Genomic DNA, 22,329 nt, shown 5'->3' with positions numbered 1-22,329 from the left:
TTCGATATAAAACCAGAAAATTTTGTTAATTGGTGCTCATGTTTAAGCTATACCCACCCTAATGTTTTATTTTTATACATTTACAACTATAATATTCTTGGATTCAACAGTGAGTAATTGGAACGTTGAGAAACCCTTCTCACCTAATTAAGATTGTGTTTGATGTTTTAATTCTTATATTAGTTTTTTTGGTTTCTGTGTGTTAAAACTAATGACTGCAAGTGTTACAGTTGCTCAAGTGTTAGCGTGGAGGACTCAAAATAAGATTGGCAAGATAGTATCAGACTTAACAGTGAGTTTTCAGCTTTTGAATGTTCAATTTTGTGTTTTTTTTGTGACCCATTCAATGACTTATAAATAATAATCTTTAGTTAGATCTACTATGTTTATGAATATATCGATCTATTATTTTCTGATTCTCCATGTCGCTAGCTTGATACAGAAGCTCTTGATGCAGTGGCTAAAGATGTGCTTAAGAATGTTCCACATGTCTGCTTCTAATTTCTAAATTTCACACAAAAAAGTTTGTTATTGACTTGGATATTTCTTTTTAACTATTTTGTTGGAGACGTTGGTGGTTGGGATGATTCTAATTTTTATTGTTTTTTTCTCTGTGTAAAAATATTGGCAGGATTCTTTTTAACCTCTTGGTTTCTGATAAGGTCATGCTCAATGCTTCGAAACAAACAGGATGCTTGCAGATCTTTCATTAGTATTTATCTAAGACCACTTATGTAAGCATTGTGTCCAAGAGAATCGATTTGTGGTATCTATGTAAAGATAATGTCCTATTGCTAATTTGCTATCACTAGCATTAATCGTTTGTTTCAGGTTCTCACATCTTTGAAGATATTAGGCCAGATTTGTAAAATACGTAGATAAGATATGCTCTCATATGTTTTGATAATGGTGCTCGTGTGATTGTTTCCATTTTCATTGTGTCCTTTCTCTCAGATTCATCTCTTCTTATGTGTGTGCAGCTCTGTTGAAGTACATAGGAAGTGATTCAAGAAGAGAGCGAAAAGATTTACGTTATGCTTGATGGAATATTGCAGAGCCTAAGTGAAAGTAGGGTCACCACGATGAATAGTATACATGACTATACAATGTGAAGATTTCTATGTGTCCTGGCACAAGAAGCTGTTTCACTTATTAAGTTTTTGATGTCACTAGATGATACGTGCACTACGTGCGGGTTTGTTTATATCTATATATATATATATACATTTATTGCAATATCTTCTTTGCTACTTATATTTTCACATTTGAAAGATTAAAATTATATATTAACACACAAAACTAAGACTTTTTTTGTGAGGAGACAAAGAGTACTAAATTTTGTTTAAAGCTAAATCTTATTCTAAAGTTCTAACGTCTAAACCATATGTTCATATATTCGGTTTATCCTAAGAGGACGAAGCGAATCTTTGGTTTTACTCTCGATACCTTTTTATTTTTTGGTGATGCATCTACTTACTTAAAGAATACATTAGCGTGTGCTAAGCCTCTCTAGATTTATTATATAAATATTGATTTTGTTTGTGATATGAAAAAAAAAAAGACATGAAAAATGATTCAAATTCCTCTTTAATTTTAAATATGTTTGCTTTAAATTTTGGTACTTTTAATTTGGGTTGACAAGTGGCACTCTCACTACTGTTACTGCTGACGTGTCACTCATATGGAGAGAGTTGGCCATTTTTCATAGTATAGATTCGTTACTACTACTAAATAACTTAACCACATGTATCAATAATAGACTCAAGTGTATACCATTCATAGAAACATAGTCTTATAACTTAACCACATGTATCAATAATATACTTAAGTGTATACCATTCATAGAGACATAGTCTTATAAGTATTTGAAAAGAGATTAACCTATCATTTGTGTTTGTTCAGTTTTTCATGTTTGCTTTTCATTTCATCTTAATAAAATGGGACGAAAAGGAAGAAAGAGAATATAGAAATCTAAGTTACACTTAACAATACATAAGTATTATTAAATTAAAAGTAAAACTTTGTATGCAGATTAATTTAGATTTTAGTCGTTGTATACCGGAAAAATATCACGTGATAGAGTTATATGGTGGGAAAAAGAATAAAAGATTTACTCAACTTAAAACCTTTGATCTAAAACTAAGATATTGTAATGGTCAAATTTTTTTTAGAAAACTATGAAAAAGAATTTTGAAAAAATAATCCAACTAAAAAAAATCAATGGTCACAAAATAGAAAAAAAAAAATAATATGTAAGCCGTTATCAATGGGAGCGACAATTCTATAACATGATAAGAAAATTAACAATAAAACAAGCTTGAGATTTCATTAATTTTATCAAATGCTTCTAACCCAAAACATTGGGATAAACAACATATTTAAAGTACACTATGTTTTTTTGAGAAGACGAAGCTGATGTTGCATCACAAAATTAACATCTGGAAATAACATATGAGGCTTTAGAAAAATATGTAACTTGGATTAGTGAACGGATATTCATTGACTGGTTTAACCATTTTCACTATCTAAGCATTCTTGACTTGGTCGGAAATTCTATTATGGCAGGTGATGCACTTACATAACCTGTTGTAGCGACATAGTACTAAAACTGTCCATAAAACTTTGTATATTTGTATTTAATGTGGGATATCGATATGTGAAAAACACTTGTAGATACAAAATTACACTTTCAACTCTTACAAATACGAACTATAAAGTCTAATTACCAAAGATTAATCAAAATTCAGATGAAACCCCAATGCACAACAGACACATATATACCGAAACCTAAATCGAGAGAGAGAGAGAGATTAAAGTAGAGATTTTTTTAAGAGAGACTAAACCATGGGAGGAAGGAAAGAGCAACGATTTAGTGAAATTGGTGGTTGCAGCCATAGACATCATTGCTTTACAAAAGAGAGAAGATGGGGTTTCTGAAATTCGAAGAAGATAAATCGATGCTCTTGTCTTCGATTCAGCCATCAGAGCCTGTTGAGCAAGAGAGAAAATCGAGGAAGAGAAAGACACAAGGTACTACCTTGGAGATGCTCTAAGTAAAAGACAATTATATGACCTGGCAAAGAAAAAGTTAATCTGTATTATTTGTTATAATTTTATTGGCTAATGATTTTAACTCTTGTGTCAATACCAAGTTGAAAGTTGAGGCTGATGTGTCAAGTCCTAAAGATAAACACATCCTGTTTTAATAGTACTAGTATCAATGGTAGCTTATTGCCCAATTGCAGTCTTCGAACAAAAGGTTCCATAAATCTACACAAAGATTGGCTAGAGTGGGAGAGATTTGAGTTTTGATCGAACCTGGATAAAAGCGAAGAAAGTTCTTGTGGGACACCTTGTGTTGATGGGCTCATAAGCCTTAATGGGCCGAGATTTCGTAGGTCCGTCAGTGGAAACCCTATTTTTCCAGTCGGAGGTGGAGGTTTGCTCAAGCGGCGGCCAGGTTGAGACGACATCTGATTCAGGGGATCAGGCATCTCAGTCGCGAGGGAGGATGCTCGGTGAGGATTCATAGAGGGGCTGAAGGCATCGGAAGGGGACACAAGGATCTCAAGATCTCCGTGACTCGAGGGCGAAACCAAGGTGAGATGGCCATCGTGTGCCGTCAACGGCTCCACCAGGTAAGGCACTAATGATGGACCAAGCGGATTTGTTCCTGCCATCGCCCATACCTGGTCTAAGATCTCCTTTTGGTGAGTCGAGAGTCTAGATCTGGAAGTTGCTGGTTCTTCGGATACCTTTTCTGGGGAAGAGGTGGTCATCGGGTAGGAGCTGCGAAACTCCGACCAACAGTGGACCTCCTTTGCTTTACAAGCGGATATTTGATGCATGTGGTTGGTGGGGGTTTGAGAGGAATTTCAAGGAAGCAAAAGCCTAACGAAAATTAAACAGAAGAAAAAACAGAGAGAACAAGAGATTGGAGGAAGAGATCGAGTTATGTCCCGACGCCGGCAAAGTTTTCCTTCGCCGGCGTCGGAGAATGGCAGTGTTGGGAGTTTCTCGATTCTCGTGTCTGAGAGAGCAAAATCGCCGTTTCCGAAACAGTCAAGTTACTAAAATAAAAATCCATTTGATAGTGATTAAAACCCCATTTTTCTTCATATAAAAAAAATTTAATTTATTCGGGACAAACTTTAATGAATTTCTCTACAATATTAACCAATATCATGATCACTGCTGCAACTCTTCAAACTATTGACAAAATTGTAACGCGTTAACCATATGTTCATACGTTCTTGGTTTACGCCAAGAGTAAGAAGTTGCTCTTTGACTCACTCATGATACCCTTTTCTGCCTTTTGTGATACATATATTTTCTTGAGACATGTTCTAAAAAAAAAGAATAGAAGACATGAAAGATGTTTCATATTCTTTTTAGTTTAGGTTTGTTTGCTTTTAAGGAGTACAAACAGGTGACACTCTCTCCACTGCTGACGTGTCACTCATATGGAGAGAGTTGGCCATCTTTCATAATATAGATTGAATTAAAACATGGGTTTTACCTAACTAACACCTAACTTCAATTGCATAATCCGTGATTTACTTTTTATTCATAAAAAGGTTATTATTTTCTTCACGTTAAACCATCATCAATATCCATCTGTTCCTCTGTTAAATAAGAGACGTCTCATAACATCCTATTATTATTATGGGGGTTATTGAATGTAGGATTTTTATAGAGTTTGAAAGAATTTAGAATTTCAATGTTATTCAATTTAAAAGAATAAATATTCTTTTAAATCTTTTTTTTGTCAACAAAATATTAACTCATAAGAGCCAATTGGAAAGGAAATTGTTTATATACAAGACATGATGCAGAGAGATTCACATTTTACGCGCCAAATAATCTGTATTTACATTTGTATTCATAGAAATTAGAGATAGAAAGAAAGTAGAGGACTCCTCCCTGCCGATTTTGATGTCGTCGAGATGAATGTCAGCTAGTCCGAAGGAGGAGATACCATCTTCACCAAGTTTGAGCAGTTTGTGAAAAACACTACATCGCGGTAATCATGCCCAATCATAGACCGCATATGCCAAATGAAGGCTTTTAAATTCTATTGTTATTCAATTTATTGGTTTTAGAATCCTATTAAATACTAGTATTATTTAATATTAAAATTATGAGGACTCAGCCTCCGCACTTTGGTGGAAAATATTTTTAAAATATTGAACTAATTAAATTAAAATTAAAATTAAAACTGAATTTGAATTTAAATTTCTAAATTATGAAATAATATAAATTAAATGTGAAATTAAATTTCTAAATTATGAAATAATTTAAATTGAAATTTCTAAACTATGAAGTAAAAAGTAATAAAATAGCTTAAAAGTATATATAGGTTACAAATAAAATTTAAATATCTTAAAAAATAAGAAATAGCGCTAAAACAATACAAATACATTCTCCAAAAACAAAACAATCAAAATGAAAATTATGAAAAAAAAGATTATTACAAAAGAAAGACTATGTCAAAAATTATCAAATGAAAAGTCATAATGAATCAAGACAACCTGGCAAAAAAATTATTTTTTAAAGATTAAAAATAGAAAATATTTTATGACCAATTACGGTAAAGAGATACAACTCTCATAAACATTTATTGATATATATTAGTAAAAAAATATTATGATGAAGAGACGTGACGCTAAATGAACTATCGAACGAAGAGTTACAATAAGTAGATGCAACTTTTAAATAAAATAATTATCAAAATAAAATATATTAATCCTGATCGAAAATGTAGAAACGGAAAATTATAACACAACTTCTAAAACTAAAATATTAAATAGCTAAATAATGAAAAAATATATTTTATGAAAAATACGTCCATAGGCGCAACCGTGATACTTAAAGTTGATTATATATTACTATATCGTTTTGAAATTCTTTATTTACCTTGAGATTCTTCCAATCTCGGAATCATGTTTTAATTAATGTTTGGTTGAAAAAAAAAGTATAGAATAATATTGTATATTAGATATCGAATTCAAATTACTTAGTTCGAGGATAATCCCGAAAAAAATTGTGTTAAAGAAAAATGATTTGTTAGTTGTTAGACAAATATATATATAGCTCAAAATAAATGATCTTTTAAATAGTCGCCCTATAATCTATATATTAAAAGCGAAACATTTATGAAGAAAAGCTGACGTGTCGTTGCCAGAGAGCTTTGTGCTCAAATTATTATTTGCCCTTAATATTCTATAATATTACATAAAACTGGCATTGTTATTCAATTTAATTATATGCACGATATTTTGTTCCTATAAATTCTAAAATTGGTAAATGTTATTCAAATATTAATAAATAGTATTCCCTACATGTTTTCAAGATTATTTTCAAAACCTATGTATTATAATATAATAAAAATTATAACACTAAATCATATTGTCAAAAATATAAATAATATTATTTCTTATTGTTTAAATTTTTTTGACCAAAAAAATTGAAATTAATTTTGAATAAAAGATATTGGAAAATATTTAAAAAACAGTTTGACGGCATATTATGTTTATTTTAAACTATAAAATATTTAAATTTATGCAAATCCTAATTTTCAGTTTTCCATATAGAAAATTTCTGATACATAAGACTAATGTATATTAAAGATTCTTTAATTTCAAAATTAACATATCAAAAAATATAAAATCTTATTTATATCTTAATATTATTTCTTACAGATTTCGAGGGACAGGTTTTTATAGATAAAAAAATATTATACCCCTTATGGAGTATGGCTACCTGGACGGGTTTGTTCTGCTTAAGAATATAGGTCATTCGTTTTGAGAAGTTTTTATCTTTTTGATGGTTTTCATCTGTTTCATAATTTACAAGTTTTATACAATTCTCATTAATCACTAATTCGGTAAACGTTAGATTCGGGTATGTTGTTTTGTGAATTTTAATTTTATGCTGAAACCTTTATTATTTCAAAAATCACAAACTAAATGAAACTAAACTAATATAAGTTTGAACTGTAAATGATTTAACAAATAATTATATCTATAAATGTAACTCTATGTATACATAATATATTACAAACCTTATAGTAAATATAGTTTTTGAAATCAATCACGTATGTACGTGCGGGTCCGTACCTAGTTCCTAGTTAGTTACTGTTCGTGAAAGACCCAATTATTTGAACCAAATGTTATAACCAAATAGTAAAAACTATTTTTATTTATTTTATTCTTTTGGGTTAAAATATAGTAAAAATTGTTAGAATCGATTATCTATTTTCAGGTTATGAATTTTTAGGAAAAAAAAAATCAAAAACCATTTGAGAAAGCAGTTCACATATTGATTCATGCGTTACTGAAAAAAAAACTAGATTCTCTATTTCACCGGAAACTACATTTTTCAAAAATCTTGAATGGGTAAGAAAAGTAGATTTTATCCAGAAAATATTTACCTTTTTACTTTCTAAAAAGTAAACAATCTCTTCCTGAACCATTTTTCTCCTTGAGATACAATGAACAATGGAGTGGCGTCTAGTCTACTACTACTACTAACATTCATCAAATCTAGTCCTCCATCTCAATCTCCCGCCATATATAGACACAAGTGGTGGTGACCTGTACTCTTTGTCTCTTCCTCTCTTTTGTCGGTAATGGAGTTACCCGTCGTAGATCTGTCTCGTTACCTTGAATCCTCCGGCGACGATTTGGGAACTGATCTGCTCGATTCGTGCCGAGAAGTGAGCCGGATCCTCAGAGAAACCGGAGCTCTCCTTGTCAAAGATCCGCGATGCAGCGCTCAAGACAACGATCGATTCATCGATATGATGGAGACTTATTTCCAAAAGTCCGATGATTTCAAACGACTCCAGCAGAGACCTCATCTCCACTATCAGGTTTCGTTTCCCCCTTTAAAAAAAAAATCGAATCTTTGATTTAACCCATCACATTCAATTTTCAATTTCTAGAATCTGAGTTAAGCCCAATGGTTAGGTTAAGATTAGGGCACACATCTTAGTGTTGTTGTTTGAAAAAGTTTCAATCTTTTTTAATAAAGGTTGGTGTGACACCGGAGGGAGTTGAAGTTCCTAGAAGTTTGGTTGATGAAGAGATGCAAGAAAAATTCAAGAGTATGCCTGATGAATACAAACCACATATTCCTAAAGGACCAGATCATAAGTGGAGATATATGTGGAGAGCTGGTCCTCGCCCATCTAACACACGGTTTAAGGTGTGATCTTTGTGATACATTCTAAATAAGATTTGGTATTGTATATGTGTTTATTTATATGGATTTGTAATTGATTTGGAAGTGGCGTTGGTTTAGGAGCTCAACGCTGAGCCTGTTATACCGGAAGGTTTTCCAGAGTGGAAAGAAGTAATGGACTCATGGGGTTATAAGATGATATCTGCGGTGGAGGTGAGGCTTTGCTACAACAGAGTTGGAATCTGATGCTTGTTTAGTTATAACTAACTATTAGATTCTTAAATTGTTTAGGTTGTTGCTGAAATGGCAGCGATCGGGTTTGGTTTGCCTAAAGATGCATTTACATCACTCATGAAGCAGGTATGTATATTATTAGATTTCTGTTGAAACAAGAGTTCCTACACTTAGCTTAACCCGTGGATGAATGGCTAAGGGTTTGGATTTCTTAAGTGGAAGAGTGTACGTTGTTCTTGTGAATCTCAGGGTCCTCATCTTCTTGCTCCAACGGGAAGTGATCTTAGCTGTTACAATGAGGAGGGGACGATATTTGCAGGATACCACTACGACCTCAATTTTCTAACAATTCATGGAAGAAGTAGATTCCCTGGTCTGTATATTTGGTTAAGGAATGGGGAAAAGGTTGCGGTTAAAGTTCCCGTAGGATGCCTCTTGATTCAAACTGGAAAACAGGTACGGAGATGTTTTACTTGAAGCATCTGTGAACAGCCAAATAAACATCTCGAATTATGTAATTGAAGTTAACTGTGCTAAAAAATGTTGGTGTTCAGATAGAATGGCTGACTGCTGGAGAATGCATTGCCGGAATGCATGAGGTGGTTGTCACGAGCAAGACTAAGGATGCAATCAAATTAGCAAAAGAACAAAACCGAAGCCTATGGAGAGTTTCCTCGACTGTAAGTCAAAACCAATTTCCTTATACGTATCCAGGAAAAGCTCAACTCTTTTGGTTTTTTATTTATCTAAAAGGATTTGTTTTTTTGTTGCAGTTGTTTGCCCACATTGCCTCTGATGCGGAGCTGAAACCTTTGGGACATTTCGCGGAATCATCACTGGCAAGTAAATATCCGGCGATACCTGCAGGAGAGTATGTTGAACAAGAGCTCTCTGTTATCAATCTAAAAGGAAATAAAGGATTTTCATAACTTTCGTTTGTCTTTAGCCACACAACCAGTTGCTGCAAGGTCGACAAAATTTCGTTCTACTTCCTGTTCGATTCTGAGAGTTTTAAAGATTGAAACTCTGCTTTTGCTGAAGCATTTGATATTTGATAACTCAGAAGTCCGTCAAATTTAGGACGTATGTTTGAACCGGTTAAATTTTTTTTTTTAGGTAAACCATTAGATTGATTAAAACAGAAAAATACCAGATCACCCTTTTCCTATCACTAAGTTATCATTTAATAATTTTTTTGTTTTTAAAAATTAATGCAGATGAACTGTGTGTAGTTCATATTTTTTTTGTATTTTGGTGGTAAATGCAGGAAAAATACATGTAGATCTGGTTTACAGTTTTTTTGATGTTGTTCACCTGTGATCTGCACTTGAACAATCTATTTTTATTCTGCTTGAACCACTTGATCTACTCTGCCTAATATGTTTTCTCCATTCAAAGCCTATGTCGAGCCCTGGTATTCAAATGGCGGCTACTACATACAACATATTGATTGTAGAAATGTCTGGTACGGTAGGGACCACCTTAAAAAAGTAGAGCTGTGTTCAAGCTCAAACGAATCAATTGCTAGAATGCCACTTTGACCAAAAAAACAATCGTGAATGTTTTTAATTTATTTTAAATAAAAATGCATTGAAAAGACCAAAAACTCATACTTTATATTTACAATTACCCTACTTTACTTCAAACACTTAAACAATTTTTTAGTTTTAACCTAACCGTTTTTTAACTCATTTCTTTTTTCTCTCTCGCCGACAGATCTACAGATCTGGAAAAACAAAAAGTTTGGTTATCTTTGAATCTCACAGAATTCTCTTTCTTATTGTTGTGTGTGTGCCGCCATAGCCAAAACTTATCTCAGTTCTCTATTTGATGCAGCGGAGATGACGATTTGCGGCGGAGATGATGATTTGCGGCGAAGATGATGATTTGCAGTGATGATAACAAAAGAGAGGGAAGATCACTGGTTGGTGGGTGAAGAGGTAAGATCACGTGAAGGTTGGGTGTGATATGTGCACAATTGCTGCAAGAGAAGACAATCAACGGCGGAGAAACGACAAGAAGAGACGAATTAGTGTGTGGCGGCGCTAGGGTTTACTATTTGTACTAGTTGTCCTATTTATTTAGTTAGTTATACCATTTGTTTTAGTTGTACTATTCTCTCTTAGTTATAATTTTGTACTAGTTGTTCAATTATTTCTTAGTTGTTCTAGTTGTACAGCATATTATATATCTTTCGTTTATATCATTTGTACTACTTGTCCTATTATATCTTAGTTATACCACTTGTACTACTTGTTGTATATTACTCAGTTATACTATTTGTACTAGTTGTTCAATTCTCACTCAGTTGTACCAATTCGTATATAATTTCATTAAGGGTAATTTGAAAATATCATATTTATAGGTGGCACTCAGATTACAAAGTGGCACACATATTTTTTTTTCCCCCAAAATGGCATTCTAGCCCTGCGCTCAGCTCAAGCTCAACCTTAATGTGTGTGGTGGACAATAAACCAATGATTAGACAGTAGCGACATAGGATTCAAACCAGATTGTACATTCATGTGCACGTAAAATGAACCGGCACCTGCCTTAACCTCATACTATTACTATGTATGCTTTGTTTATTTGGGAACACGCTGAGTGATGTCAATCTCTTGAAGTTGGACTCGTTCAGATCATGCCGTTCATAGGCACGACTGGGTTCTGGAAATATATAGTTGCGTTATCATTACTGTTATTATTTTTAGCTATATTTCCCCTGAAGTAAAGTAATCTAGGATTAGGATTAGGATTACTCTTAATTAACCCTAGTTTGTTCGTTCATAATATATATATTCGCTACGTTTATAACTTAGAGAGCCTTCTACAAGTTTATGTGATTTCTCCTCTCCACCGAGAAAGTAGAAAACAGCTAGAACAAGTAGTGAAACTCTAACCGTCGGAATGTTCTCTACAGTAACAAGACTAGTTGTTCTAGTGTTCCTGGTCAAAAATATAGTGAAATAACCTTCCTATTCTTGCTTCAGTGGCATGTTTAGGTCTTTTTCCCCATTACTTAGAAAAAGTGAGCCCGCGACCAAAGCTCCGGTGAACGGTGGCCGTAACTTTTTAATGCATATTAAGAGACTCAATTTGCAAAAAACAAATCATCTTCTCCGCTTAGAGAACACTTGTCAGTTGCATACTTGCATTGGTTTGTTTAATTTGCAATAGGAAACTTGTTTCTTCAAACTAAACATGCTAGTTGATTACGAATGCTAAACCATATTTAATCCCTAATGCGTGAGTAGCCATATATGACTAACATTCTTGGTTTGGCTTAATATTGTAAGTGTCAAACTAGTTTGAATCCGTAAACCCTTTTATCAGAAACACTAGTTTGGGATTTTTTTTTCTTTGTTTTTTTCTTCTTTTAAACTTGTATGTATAGTGCACCGTGCTATAACATGATATTTTTACTCGCAAGGTATGAGCAGTATGGTTAAGGAATCTGAAAACAAAGTTGATTTCCTTGGGGGACTTATGAAAACCATGAAAGAACTAAAGCACATATATGTGGCTAGATATATATGTTAAAGTACGAGAACAGTATGTAAGAGCATAAAAGTAAACAAGACACAAGCTTTGTTAACGGGGTTCGGATAACCTACATCCCCGGGACCAAGTCTAGAATTCATTAATTAGAAGTAGAACTTCAACAATACCATCAACGGATCTCTCCATATTATTGATAAGGCGACGCCACATACCCTGTGTGTATCTCTCAATAATACCTAAGACGCACACCTCTTAATGAAAGGCTTTCTTGGTATTTATAACAATTGCTCAACCCTAAAGTTGACTAATTTCCTATTCTAAACCGGTAAACTAACATATTTAGATAACTCCTAAATAGAATTAATCCTAATTCCATAACTCGGTAGGATTAGTATAGCTTGCACCTTAAGCTATTTTCAAGCTTACGCCAACATTCTTCCTCTTAAGCTTGAACTTCTTTTCTTCCAAATCTCTCACGCCAATGAGATCCCTCATTTTTTAAAAAAATCTTTTCTTCCAAGCACTTTAGTCAAGATATCTACCTTTTCATCACTTCCGGGAACATGCTCGACTTCCACTTACCCATTGTCCACACAGTCTCCTATATCTCTGCAAAATCTCATTTCATCTCATGTTTGATTGATCCCCCTTTTGATGTCGTCAAACACTATCTTCATTGCCTTCATTCTCCCATTCATCTTCTGAACCATCTTTAATACCCACAAGTATCATGTTCATTCCACAAAGACATAATCAATAGAGACTTCACCTTAGTCTTTCCAGTCTTTGTGACTGCGACGGACACATCTTAGATTGATCCCAATCAGCTTCTCATAGGATTTTATTTCAAATGAGCTTTATATCTCCTTGCAAATTTCTTTCAAATACTTCAGCCTTGATGATGCAGATAATATCTTCTTGTCCCTTTCTTTTTCCCAAACAACTCAATTTTTCCTTTGTGATCTCTTTTAATCACTTCAACCACACAATCTTCTTTATGAACTTTTTTAATCACACATACCTGTTTACAAGCTGACAAGATTATCATCTCTTATGAAATTATGCTCTCCAATCTAACCTTCAATAAATTTCTTCACAACTTCTTGTTTTGAGACAACTAAAATTCTGCATTTTTCATCAGTTCTGATGCAGAGCACAATGAAGTAGCAAACCAGCCCAGAAAATTATGAAATTTTGTGGGAATATCAATAACAGTCATATGAAGACACAGGAAAAAACAGATCACGATTTCCGTTTACGGTTTGAAAGTTACGGCCACTTTCCCAGAACAGATCCGGAATGATGCAACCTAAAAGCAGTCCAACTTTGAAAGCAAGTTGCCACTAAACCACAAGGAATCAGATGACAACCTTTATATCATTGGAAAGATCTAGCTCTCAAGTTTTCAGAACACCTTTTGTAGTGTCAATCCGAGGTATGTAGCAATAGTAACCGAAGACAAAAGTACCGACTCTAGAAAGAAAACTCTTCTCGAATCCCGGAAACTTTTTGTTTTCATTATTTTTACGATTTCTCTTCTTTTTCTTGCATCTGTTCGCTCTTTTTTTTGTTTCTCTTTTGTAGGATTAAGCAATGAATCAAATTCCAACACTCCCTCTTGATTCATTAGCTGAATTCCCAAAGTCCAAACTAGGAAATTTGATCCCACACTCTACTTCTTCTCGATCGGTTCGTGAATCTCTTTCACGTCATTGGCAGAACTCGTTGGCTTTCAATGAAATGAAATTGACAAGAAACCTCTTTCTTCTCTTTTAATTTCCATAGGTTTCTCCATTTTTCTTCCTTGAAAATGATTGTATTAACTCATTTGATTTGCTCTTCATCATCCATAGAGAGATCTGCTCATCTCTTCTTCACAGAGAATCATGTCTTAAGAACCATATTCCACATGCTCATCTTTGCATTTAATTCATCAGTCTTTCTCATGGCACAAACCATTTCTAGCTGCATCAAGAACAAAAACTCCCTTTGCTTTTAACAAAACGAAGAACATGAACAAGCTCTAGTTTTCTTTCTTACAAAGCCCTTCCTATGATGCTCATGCTTTCAACATTATTATCATTCTTCTCCCCCTTGTTGATTGTGTGTCTCAAGAAGACAATTATTCAAGCCATGACACACACATTCAAAAATCACATCATAAACCCACGATACTCCATATCAATCATGAGCTGACTTAATCTGAGGAAACGAACAACCAACAACAATCCCAAAGTCATATGAAAGTATGAACCCTTTAAACCTCCTAAAGACTATCAAAATTCATTTCAGATCCAAAGCTCCATCGAAGAGCCAAGCATCATAATCACATAGGGCTCCCACTATTAGACTCACTTTGAAGAACAACCCAAACCAATTCATTTATGAACTCCAACAAATGAACATAAATCTTCCTTTCATTATTTCTAAAACAGCTCAACCAACAAGGGAAGTCTCGACCAAGTCTCTCAAATCAAAAACATCACAAAAGCTTCTTCTCGACTAACCTGTTAAGAAAGATTAGATAACTTCATGCTTCACCTACCTACCAAAATCATGGCTTCTCGATTTTTGATCTTGAGCTTAAGACTTATCAACTCTTTTTCAGCTGACATTCAGATTTGACTTCAATTGAGGAGTTTCTCCATTAATGAAATTCCTTTCTTATCTCCTAAAAACCTCCAATGGAGAGGAAACACTCTCAATCTCTCCCACTGATTCTTGTAGAAGATTCAATATAATCAACCAAATTATCCAACCTTTTAAAACTCATAATATGGTATCTTATTCTTCTTCAATTTAACAAAAATCAGCTAGAGACTCGTGATGGCTCCCTTTATTTCCATAATCAGACATTACTCTGGATTTCACGAACTTCTTAACCCAACTTTTATTACCATTGGTTTCTTCTCACGTCTTCGTCAAAAACAGATTTTTTTACCACAATTCTAATCACGTCCTCCTACTCCTTGAACTCCCTGCAATTTTCTGCAGAATCTCCGACATGGTTCCTCTCTAGTGGTCGCAGAATATCTCAAGTTCATCATGATTGCAAATCCTAGACACCCAAAGCTGAATTCGCTTTAACTCACTTGATTACTAGCTGTGAATTTGTCTTCCATATTGATACCATTAACGACAATCACACAACAACCACTAAGTCTTCATCATCAACAACAACCCACAATTTAAGTGACTTTTCCGAATTGGGAGACCAAGGATAAACAAGATGATCTCAAAATCAATTAGCTGTTTTTTTTTCTCTATCTTCATTCAGCTTTTGTGCTCACTCTCTCGGCGGCTTCGTTACTCAAGCTTTCTTTGCACAATGAAGAGAACTCTCAATGTCTCTCTTAATTGAACACATTCTCATCAAAGAGATGCTTTCATGGGCCTGTTTTATTACAATAGAGATTGGGTCATGAGTCTCAAATCCTGCCCATTATACTAAACTTCTTTCTTCAGCAATGACTTCTTTTCATACTGTGAAAACTAAAAATTTCGGCGAACTCAACATCTATCCCGTCTTTATGATAATCTGAGATATTCATTAGACCATAACTCTGCAGCGACTTCTCTGATCTCTAACAAGTTCTTTGTGTCTTTCTTCGTGATTGTAATATCTCACGGCTCTCGTCACCAACCTTAACTCTTCACAACCACAAATCCAGGATCACACCGGAAACAATATGTCTGATACCAAATAAAGCACATATATGTGCCTAGATATATATATGTTAAAGTACAAGAACGGTATGTAAGAGCATAAAAGTAAACAAGACACAAGTTTTGTTAACGGGGTTCGGATAACCTACATCCCCTGGACCAAGTCTAGAATTCATTAATTAGAAGTAGAACTTCAACAATACCATCAACGGATCTCTCCATCTTATTGATGGGGCGACGCCACACACCCTGTGTGTATCTCTCAATAATACCTAAGACGCGCACCTCTTTATGAAAGGCTCTCTTGGTATTTATAACAATTGCTCAACCCTAAAGTTGACTACTTTCCTATTCTAAACCGGTAAACTAACATATTTAGATAACTCCTAAATAGAATTAATCATAATTCCATAACTCGGTAGGATTAGTATAGCTTGCACCTTAAGCTATCTTCAAGCTTATGCCAACAAGAATAGCGGCAAGTCGATATATGGCTCAAACCATGGGACTAAACTGATGCTATCCCCGCTCACAAACTTATCTTGGTATATTTGTTTTCTCTCTAGCTACTCTCTCTCTCTCTCTCTTGCCTTTTGTATTATAACTAGGGGCTATTCCGCGCTACACGCGGTTTGATTTCCAATTATTTGTTATTTTAAGTATATTTCTATGATATTTTTTTGTTTAAGTAGAATTAATTTATTTGATTTGAACTGTTAATTTTTTGACAATACTACTCTCAAATAGTTTGATTTCAATTTTTGTTTGTTTATGTCAGGCATACAAAATTAAATGAGTTTACAATATCAAAAATATAATGGACAGGAGAAATAAGATAATTTTTAACTTGATGGTTAAGATTCTAATGATAATATGCATACATATTTAGCAGATACTTTCACATAATGAACCAATGTAACTTACTAAAATATGGTTATTAGAAAATGTATTAACTTTTGCACCACAATCACGCATGTGTCCGTACCAATTAGTTAGGCCGAAAATATCAATACATTTTGCTTTTATAACAAAAATAAAATCATCATTGAATATCAATCCATCTTTCACTAACTAAAACGAAAAAGATATTCTTTACACTCCATCAAAATGCTCATGAGATACTTCAAAAAGACAAATCTTCATTATTGTTTACAACTTCCTCTGCACAAAAACGAAAGTAAACACAAAAGATACAAAACCTTGCCTTTGCATCAAGGGCTTAGTACAGTTTCCAGCTCAACTAATTATTTGGTTCATAAGCAATTGAATGTTTGTTATCCTGAAATTAGTCACTTATTGTAGATGGCTTGTTAAAAAGCCAAAGACTTTGTTTCAACCACAACAAGTGATGATTATAACTCCAAGTAAATACAAATAGACAATGTTATATTGGATTTCAAATTTTAAATGTTTTTGTACTAATTAGGAATGAGGATCAACAGTTTTTAATTCTAGTAAAACATGGTTTACCTTACTGTTGATTTATTTTGTGGTGTATTATTCATCATATAATCTGGGAATGGTTTACCGCCCATAATTAAGTATAACCTAACCAGAGAAAATAAGCAAAACTGAATAGTGATGAGTTGGTGCACACGATACTCTATGATCTGATCCTGATCCAAATAGCTATATGTTGTGGAACCACATATTTAATAGCAAAGTTAGATGATGGCATGATGCATATGCTGATGTGGTTTAAGCCAACGACACAAATATATTATATAAAATTCACAACAATCAATAAGATATCAATATTAAACTAAAGTCGGAGCTTACTTTAGGATAATGAAGTTGGATGATTTTAATCACCACCGCTTCCGCTTGTTGCTCACTTTCTCTCCATGATTAAGTTGTCTTCAAAGTTTAATAACTTGATCCTCCATCAACGTTTCAACCTTTTTGTTTATTTTCTCGGTCTTCTCTATAGAAATCATGTGCGTGGGAATGCTTGTTTCAATGGAAAATTTACAACTAAAATTAGAAGAAAACCGAATAGGTTCACAGATTCATTAGGAAGGGAGATATTGATACAGGTTGAGGTATAGAGGGAGAAGAAACGATTCAGCTTCGACCTATTTAACAGTTTGCATTTAGGGTTTTAGAAAATTGCATTGATAAAAGTTAATGAATGACGTGTACATGGGTTGTAGAAAATTGTGAGTAAAAGAAATTTTGAGAATTGATGTGGCAACTTGAGAACATAGTTAGAAAAAACTGAGGTGGACACTCTTAGGGCTCAAATTGTCCCTTTTATTAGTAGTAATTTTTTTATTATTATTATTACAAAGGTGGCAATCGAAAGTGTTTTGGAATATATTGGATTCAGATGATTGCAAGATTTCATCGGACAACACAATCACTCTTCAGAGATGACACACGATGAGCTAGAGACGTTTCTTGAGTTGATATACAACGGTTCGATTCCTGAGACGAAAATGGCGCAGACAAATACGAGATTCCATACCTCCAAGAAGTCTGCAGAAACCACCTCGTCGCCTCAATGAAATCATCAGATGTATTTGATGTCCTCGAGGTTGCAAAGATTCATTCGGACGAGTACTCGAAATGTTGTCTCTGTGTTTATCACAACACATATGGAAGATATTGCCTTCTCGAGTAAGTTCATGTCCTTTGTTGAGAGTAATCTGGCTCTTACTGTCAAGACAATAAGGGGTTATGTGAACAAAATCAAGGATGATCGACGTAAAACTATCCTTACACCTATTACCAGTAACACTAGCTTCTCCGGTAGTTCATCGTAGTTGCTTTTTTTTTTTTTTTTCAAAATTAAAAGAAAAGAGATACTGATTAATGTGGAAGTCATTCGAGTTAATCTACCAATGTTTAGCTCTATTCGTCATAATCCAAAGAACTTGTATAGTAGTATCCTGAATTAAACAAAACTCAATTAAGTATACAAATGGTCAACTCATTCAACTCTATCATCAACAGCTTACATACAAAGTAGACACATTATTTATGCAGTCAAATAGAGCAAGAAATGAGACCAGAAGAAGATGTAGTAAAATCCAAAAGAGAAAAGATAAGGAAATTAACTGATTCTATGATGTTCCACAACAACCCTTCCCTTTAGTAACAGTCTCTTCTCCAGCAACAACAATTTTAGTTCCTTGCAAGAGGGAAGAGTCTCCTCCAGATTCTCCTTCCTCATTGGCAACAAGATTCTTTTTGCTCACGATTCGATAGATCTCAGTCAGAACCGTGAGAAAAGACGGCTCGACATTGTTGGAATCCAAGGCTGACGTCTCCATGAAAAACAGGTTTTCTCTTTGAGCAAATTCTTTAGCATCCTCGGTTGTTACAGCTCGAAGTGACCCGAGATCAGTCTTGTTTCCTATAAGCATAAGCGCAATGTTTTTGTCAGCATGCCCTCTCAATTCTTCTAACCATCTCGCTACATGATCAAACGACTGTCGTTTCGTTATGTCGTAAACTAGCATTGCCCCTACTGCTCCTCTATAGTATGCACTCGTCACTGCTCGATACCTAAACATAAGAAGAAAAAAAAAACCTCCAACAATCAGAGCCATAACAAATACAATTGAACTAGACAAAATAAAATATCGATCGTTTATTTTGGACTATAAATTTTGGTCTATACGACAATGTTTGTTTGGTCACAGTCGTTGGTCGCCCGGGACAGGTGAACGAACAACTTATACTATTTAATTAGCGTGAAGGCAAAGATTATACATACTGAAGCAACCAAAAGTTTTTTAGTTACTTATCTAAGATCTGAAAACAAGGATCAATAGATTTGTTAAATTGTTACCGTTCTTGACCAGCAGTGTCCCATATCTGAGCTTTGATAGTTTTATGATCGATCTCAAGTGTTCTTGTCTGAAACTCGACACCGATGGTTGCTTTAGATTCGATACTGAACTCGTTTCTTGAAAACCTAGCGAGGAGCTGAGATTTACCAACAGCAGAGTCGCCGATCAAGACTACCTTGAAGACATAATCTATCTTCTGGTTGAAATTGCTCTGAAACTTTGACATCGTTCCCAAGTTCCAAACCCAAAATCACAAGCTAGCTTATTGATTTTTAAGACACGCGATCGAATTGACTTTAGTGTTGAGTAATACGAGGATCTCTTGAATTAAGAAGAAAGAGAGAGAGAGATCTAAAAGGACAACAAAAGTGGGCTGCGACTCGTGAAGAAGCATCGGAAGACGTGAAGGGAAGAAACGAGGAGCGAACACCAATTTTAGTGGGGCCCGCTTCTCTTTTTCTCTTTTTTACTTTTGTTTTGTTTTGTTTTTTTTTAATCCCAACTAAAAATAATAGAGAATTACAAAATCTAAATCTCTTTTATGTTTAATTCTCTCTAATTTCTTAACAACAAATATAATTAATTTAAAATGGTATAAAAAATCGAATCCTGACAAAAACTCTAAAAAAGGGTATTTTTATTTTAAATATCATATTTATGCTAATTCTTTAAAACTACACTTAGTTTTAATTATTGTAAATACTCAAAAAAAAATTAATATCTTTATTGGAGATTACTTATGTTATATATTAAAATATTAAATTGCATATAACTTTATATGGTATCACTATTGGCTCATGCTTGTAATGTTTGCTTTTTTAACTGAATTAAATTATAACTTATTTTGAAACCATGGTAAGATTATAAACGCATAAACGAGAGACACTTAAGTTGATGGGAGAAAAAAAAAATCCTAAGTCCTATCGAAAAAAGACAAAAAAAACTGAACTAGAAATACAAAACAGATAATATTGAAACTGAATAGGAAAAGAACAACTCCTTAAACAACAAACAGAGGTAAATAGGTAAAGACCTTAAAAAAATGGTTGAATCAAGAGTAAAGAAAATCCTCTTCTTCTGAAACATTTGTGTATGCAATTTATCACGACTCTCTATAGCCAAACCATAAATAGCAACTACCTTCTTCTATCACGATGAAAACCAATTTCTCGAGAAACAAGGACATGCAAGCAAAGTACACTTCTTTTTAATTGCTTTTTTGACCATTTAAATTGCTTCTTTTAAATATCATTTAATTGTCATAAAATAAAAATAAATATATCAAAATAATTAACATATTAATTTGTTTTGTATAATATATGTAACATATCTACAAATTTCAATAGTGCTCAAATTAATGTTTGATATATGTAATATATATAACATATCTAAACACTTTTTAAAACTTTTAAATTAGTAAATTACATAAATGAGATTTTTGGGGCAATTCTCGTAAATACCACAAAAATATTTGTTTTTCAAAAATCAGGACGGCGAGTTGAACTGGCATTTCCACACGATGAGTTTTGGATGGGTCATCATGAGTCTGGACCGAGTCATGTTGAATTTGGGTTGAGTCATGGTGAGTCTGATGAATGTTTGGTTACATTGAGATCATGGGTTTTGGATAATTCGGATCTACTCGGATCTAAATTTGTGGACAAGTGGTGATAGTTGTCAAAACTGTTTCATTCATTCGATTTCTCTTCACCTTTATGGTGAGAATTGCTATTATCTTTGCCGATGATGTGGTTTTGTGGGACATCACTCCTATTCTTCGGCAGTTATCCCCACACCGAAGCCCATGATTCGATGTGATGTAGTCGTGTTCTCGTAGATGTACAAATACAATTGGAGATGTTGGGGTTTGGTGCCTTCACAATCATTCTCGCATCTCTCGATGGTCAATCTAACCGCTAAGACCAATCATTTCGTCATTATGGAAAGACCAGAGAATTCAAGATGTGTTGTTGCGGCGTTACTCAGATTGTTGGGACAAGCAGATTTGCTTTGGAGAAAACATCCATGAAAACCACCATGGAGAAAGAAGCAATTTGGAGATGAAGATATGGTGACATTAAGCAACTACTATGGAGGAGAATCAGAAGATGGATAACTGCCTATGATTTTCAAATACATTACCGGCATTTCATCAGCTAAAAAAAAGATGATTTCCAAGTAAAAAAATCACACTAGGTTGATGGAAATGACGATAACGATTAAGTATTTTCTTTGTCGTTTTTTGGTTACATACACAATTGGTTGTATTATTCTCATTGTTAATGTTGACTACCCTGATTCATATTAATAAAATGTTTTAGATGTTAATATATATATATATATATATATATATATATATTTGGGAAAATATATATTAACCACTAATTAAATTAAGGGGAAATGACACCCACACCCACTTTCTCTTAAAGTATTGTCACAAAAACCCACTTTCCACTCATGGTATATTTTCCCAAGTTTTTTGCTTATGTCCACTTTCCTTTTACATTTTTGCCCTTACTAACAACTTACCTCTCTTTCTCTCCTTCTTTTCTCTCTTTTTCTCTTCTTTTTTGTTGTTAACACTTTAACAAAGTAAAATCTATTTATTTGTTATCATAAAACAAATTTTCTATTTATTTATATAAAATATGTTATGATTATATATTTTCTACATTTTAAGATACATATTGCTATATTTTTTTTATGAATTTTTAGATTATACAGTATCCATCAGTCGTTGAACATTTGTTCAATTATAAGTGGATAATCAATTGCAGTATTGTTAATAGATAGTTACTTGTGTTTATTCATACAAAATATACATACATAAATTTGGTTAGATCTTTATCCATAGCATATTATCCATAACACAACATAGACCAAATAAGTACAAAACCCTTTAATTCTAAATTTTAAATCCTAGAACATAAACCCTTGAACCTAAAAC

The 22,329-nt window shown here is 33.6% G+C and overlaps 2 protein-coding genes across 3 annotated transcripts; one reads left to right on the top strand and one right to left on the bottom strand.

Moving 5' to 3' along the window:
* Positions 7,476 to 9,630, top strand: LOC104760781. Its single transcript, XM_010483746.2, has 7 exons — positions 7,476 to 7,873; positions 8,035 to 8,208; positions 8,305 to 8,397; positions 8,476 to 8,544; positions 8,668 to 8,874; positions 8,973 to 9,098; positions 9,192 to 9,630. Exons 1-7 carry the CDS (start codon positions 7,631 to 7,633, stop codon positions 9,345 to 9,347), a joined length of 1,068 nt encoding a protein of 355 aa, XP_010482048.1. The 5' UTR covers positions 7,476 to 7,630; the 3' UTR covers positions 9,348 to 9,630.
* LOC104760780 (ras-related protein RABA4c-like) lies at positions 17,903 to 19,783 on the bottom strand. Of its 2 annotated transcripts, XM_019240245.1 has the most exons (3): positions 19,382 to 19,783; positions 18,646 to 19,095; positions 17,903 to 18,243 (listed from the first exon to the last, which is right to left on the bottom strand). In XM_019240245.1, exons 1-2 carry the CDS (start codon positions 19,606 to 19,608, stop codon positions 18,651 to 18,653), a joined length of 672 nt encoding a protein of 223 aa, XP_019095790.1. In that variant the 5' UTR covers positions 19,609 to 19,783; the 3' UTR covers positions 17,903 to 18,243; positions 18,646 to 18,650. The 2 variants fall into 2 exon arrangements, with proteins under 2 accessions (XP_019095790.1, XP_010482045.1); XM_010483743.2 differs by lacking the exon at positions 17,903 to 18,243 and having other exon boundaries at positions 18,355 to 19,095.

Source organism: Camelina sativa, chromosome 18 (assembly GCF_000633955.1).
Source record: "Camelina sativa cultivar DH55 chromosome 18, Cs, whole genome shotgun sequence".
Taxonomy (NCBI): Eukaryota; Viridiplantae; Streptophyta; class Magnoliopsida; order Brassicales; family Brassicaceae; genus Camelina; species Camelina sativa.
Note: the sequence above shows the minus strand (reverse complement) of the source record. Positions and strands in the feature narration are given on the sequence as shown.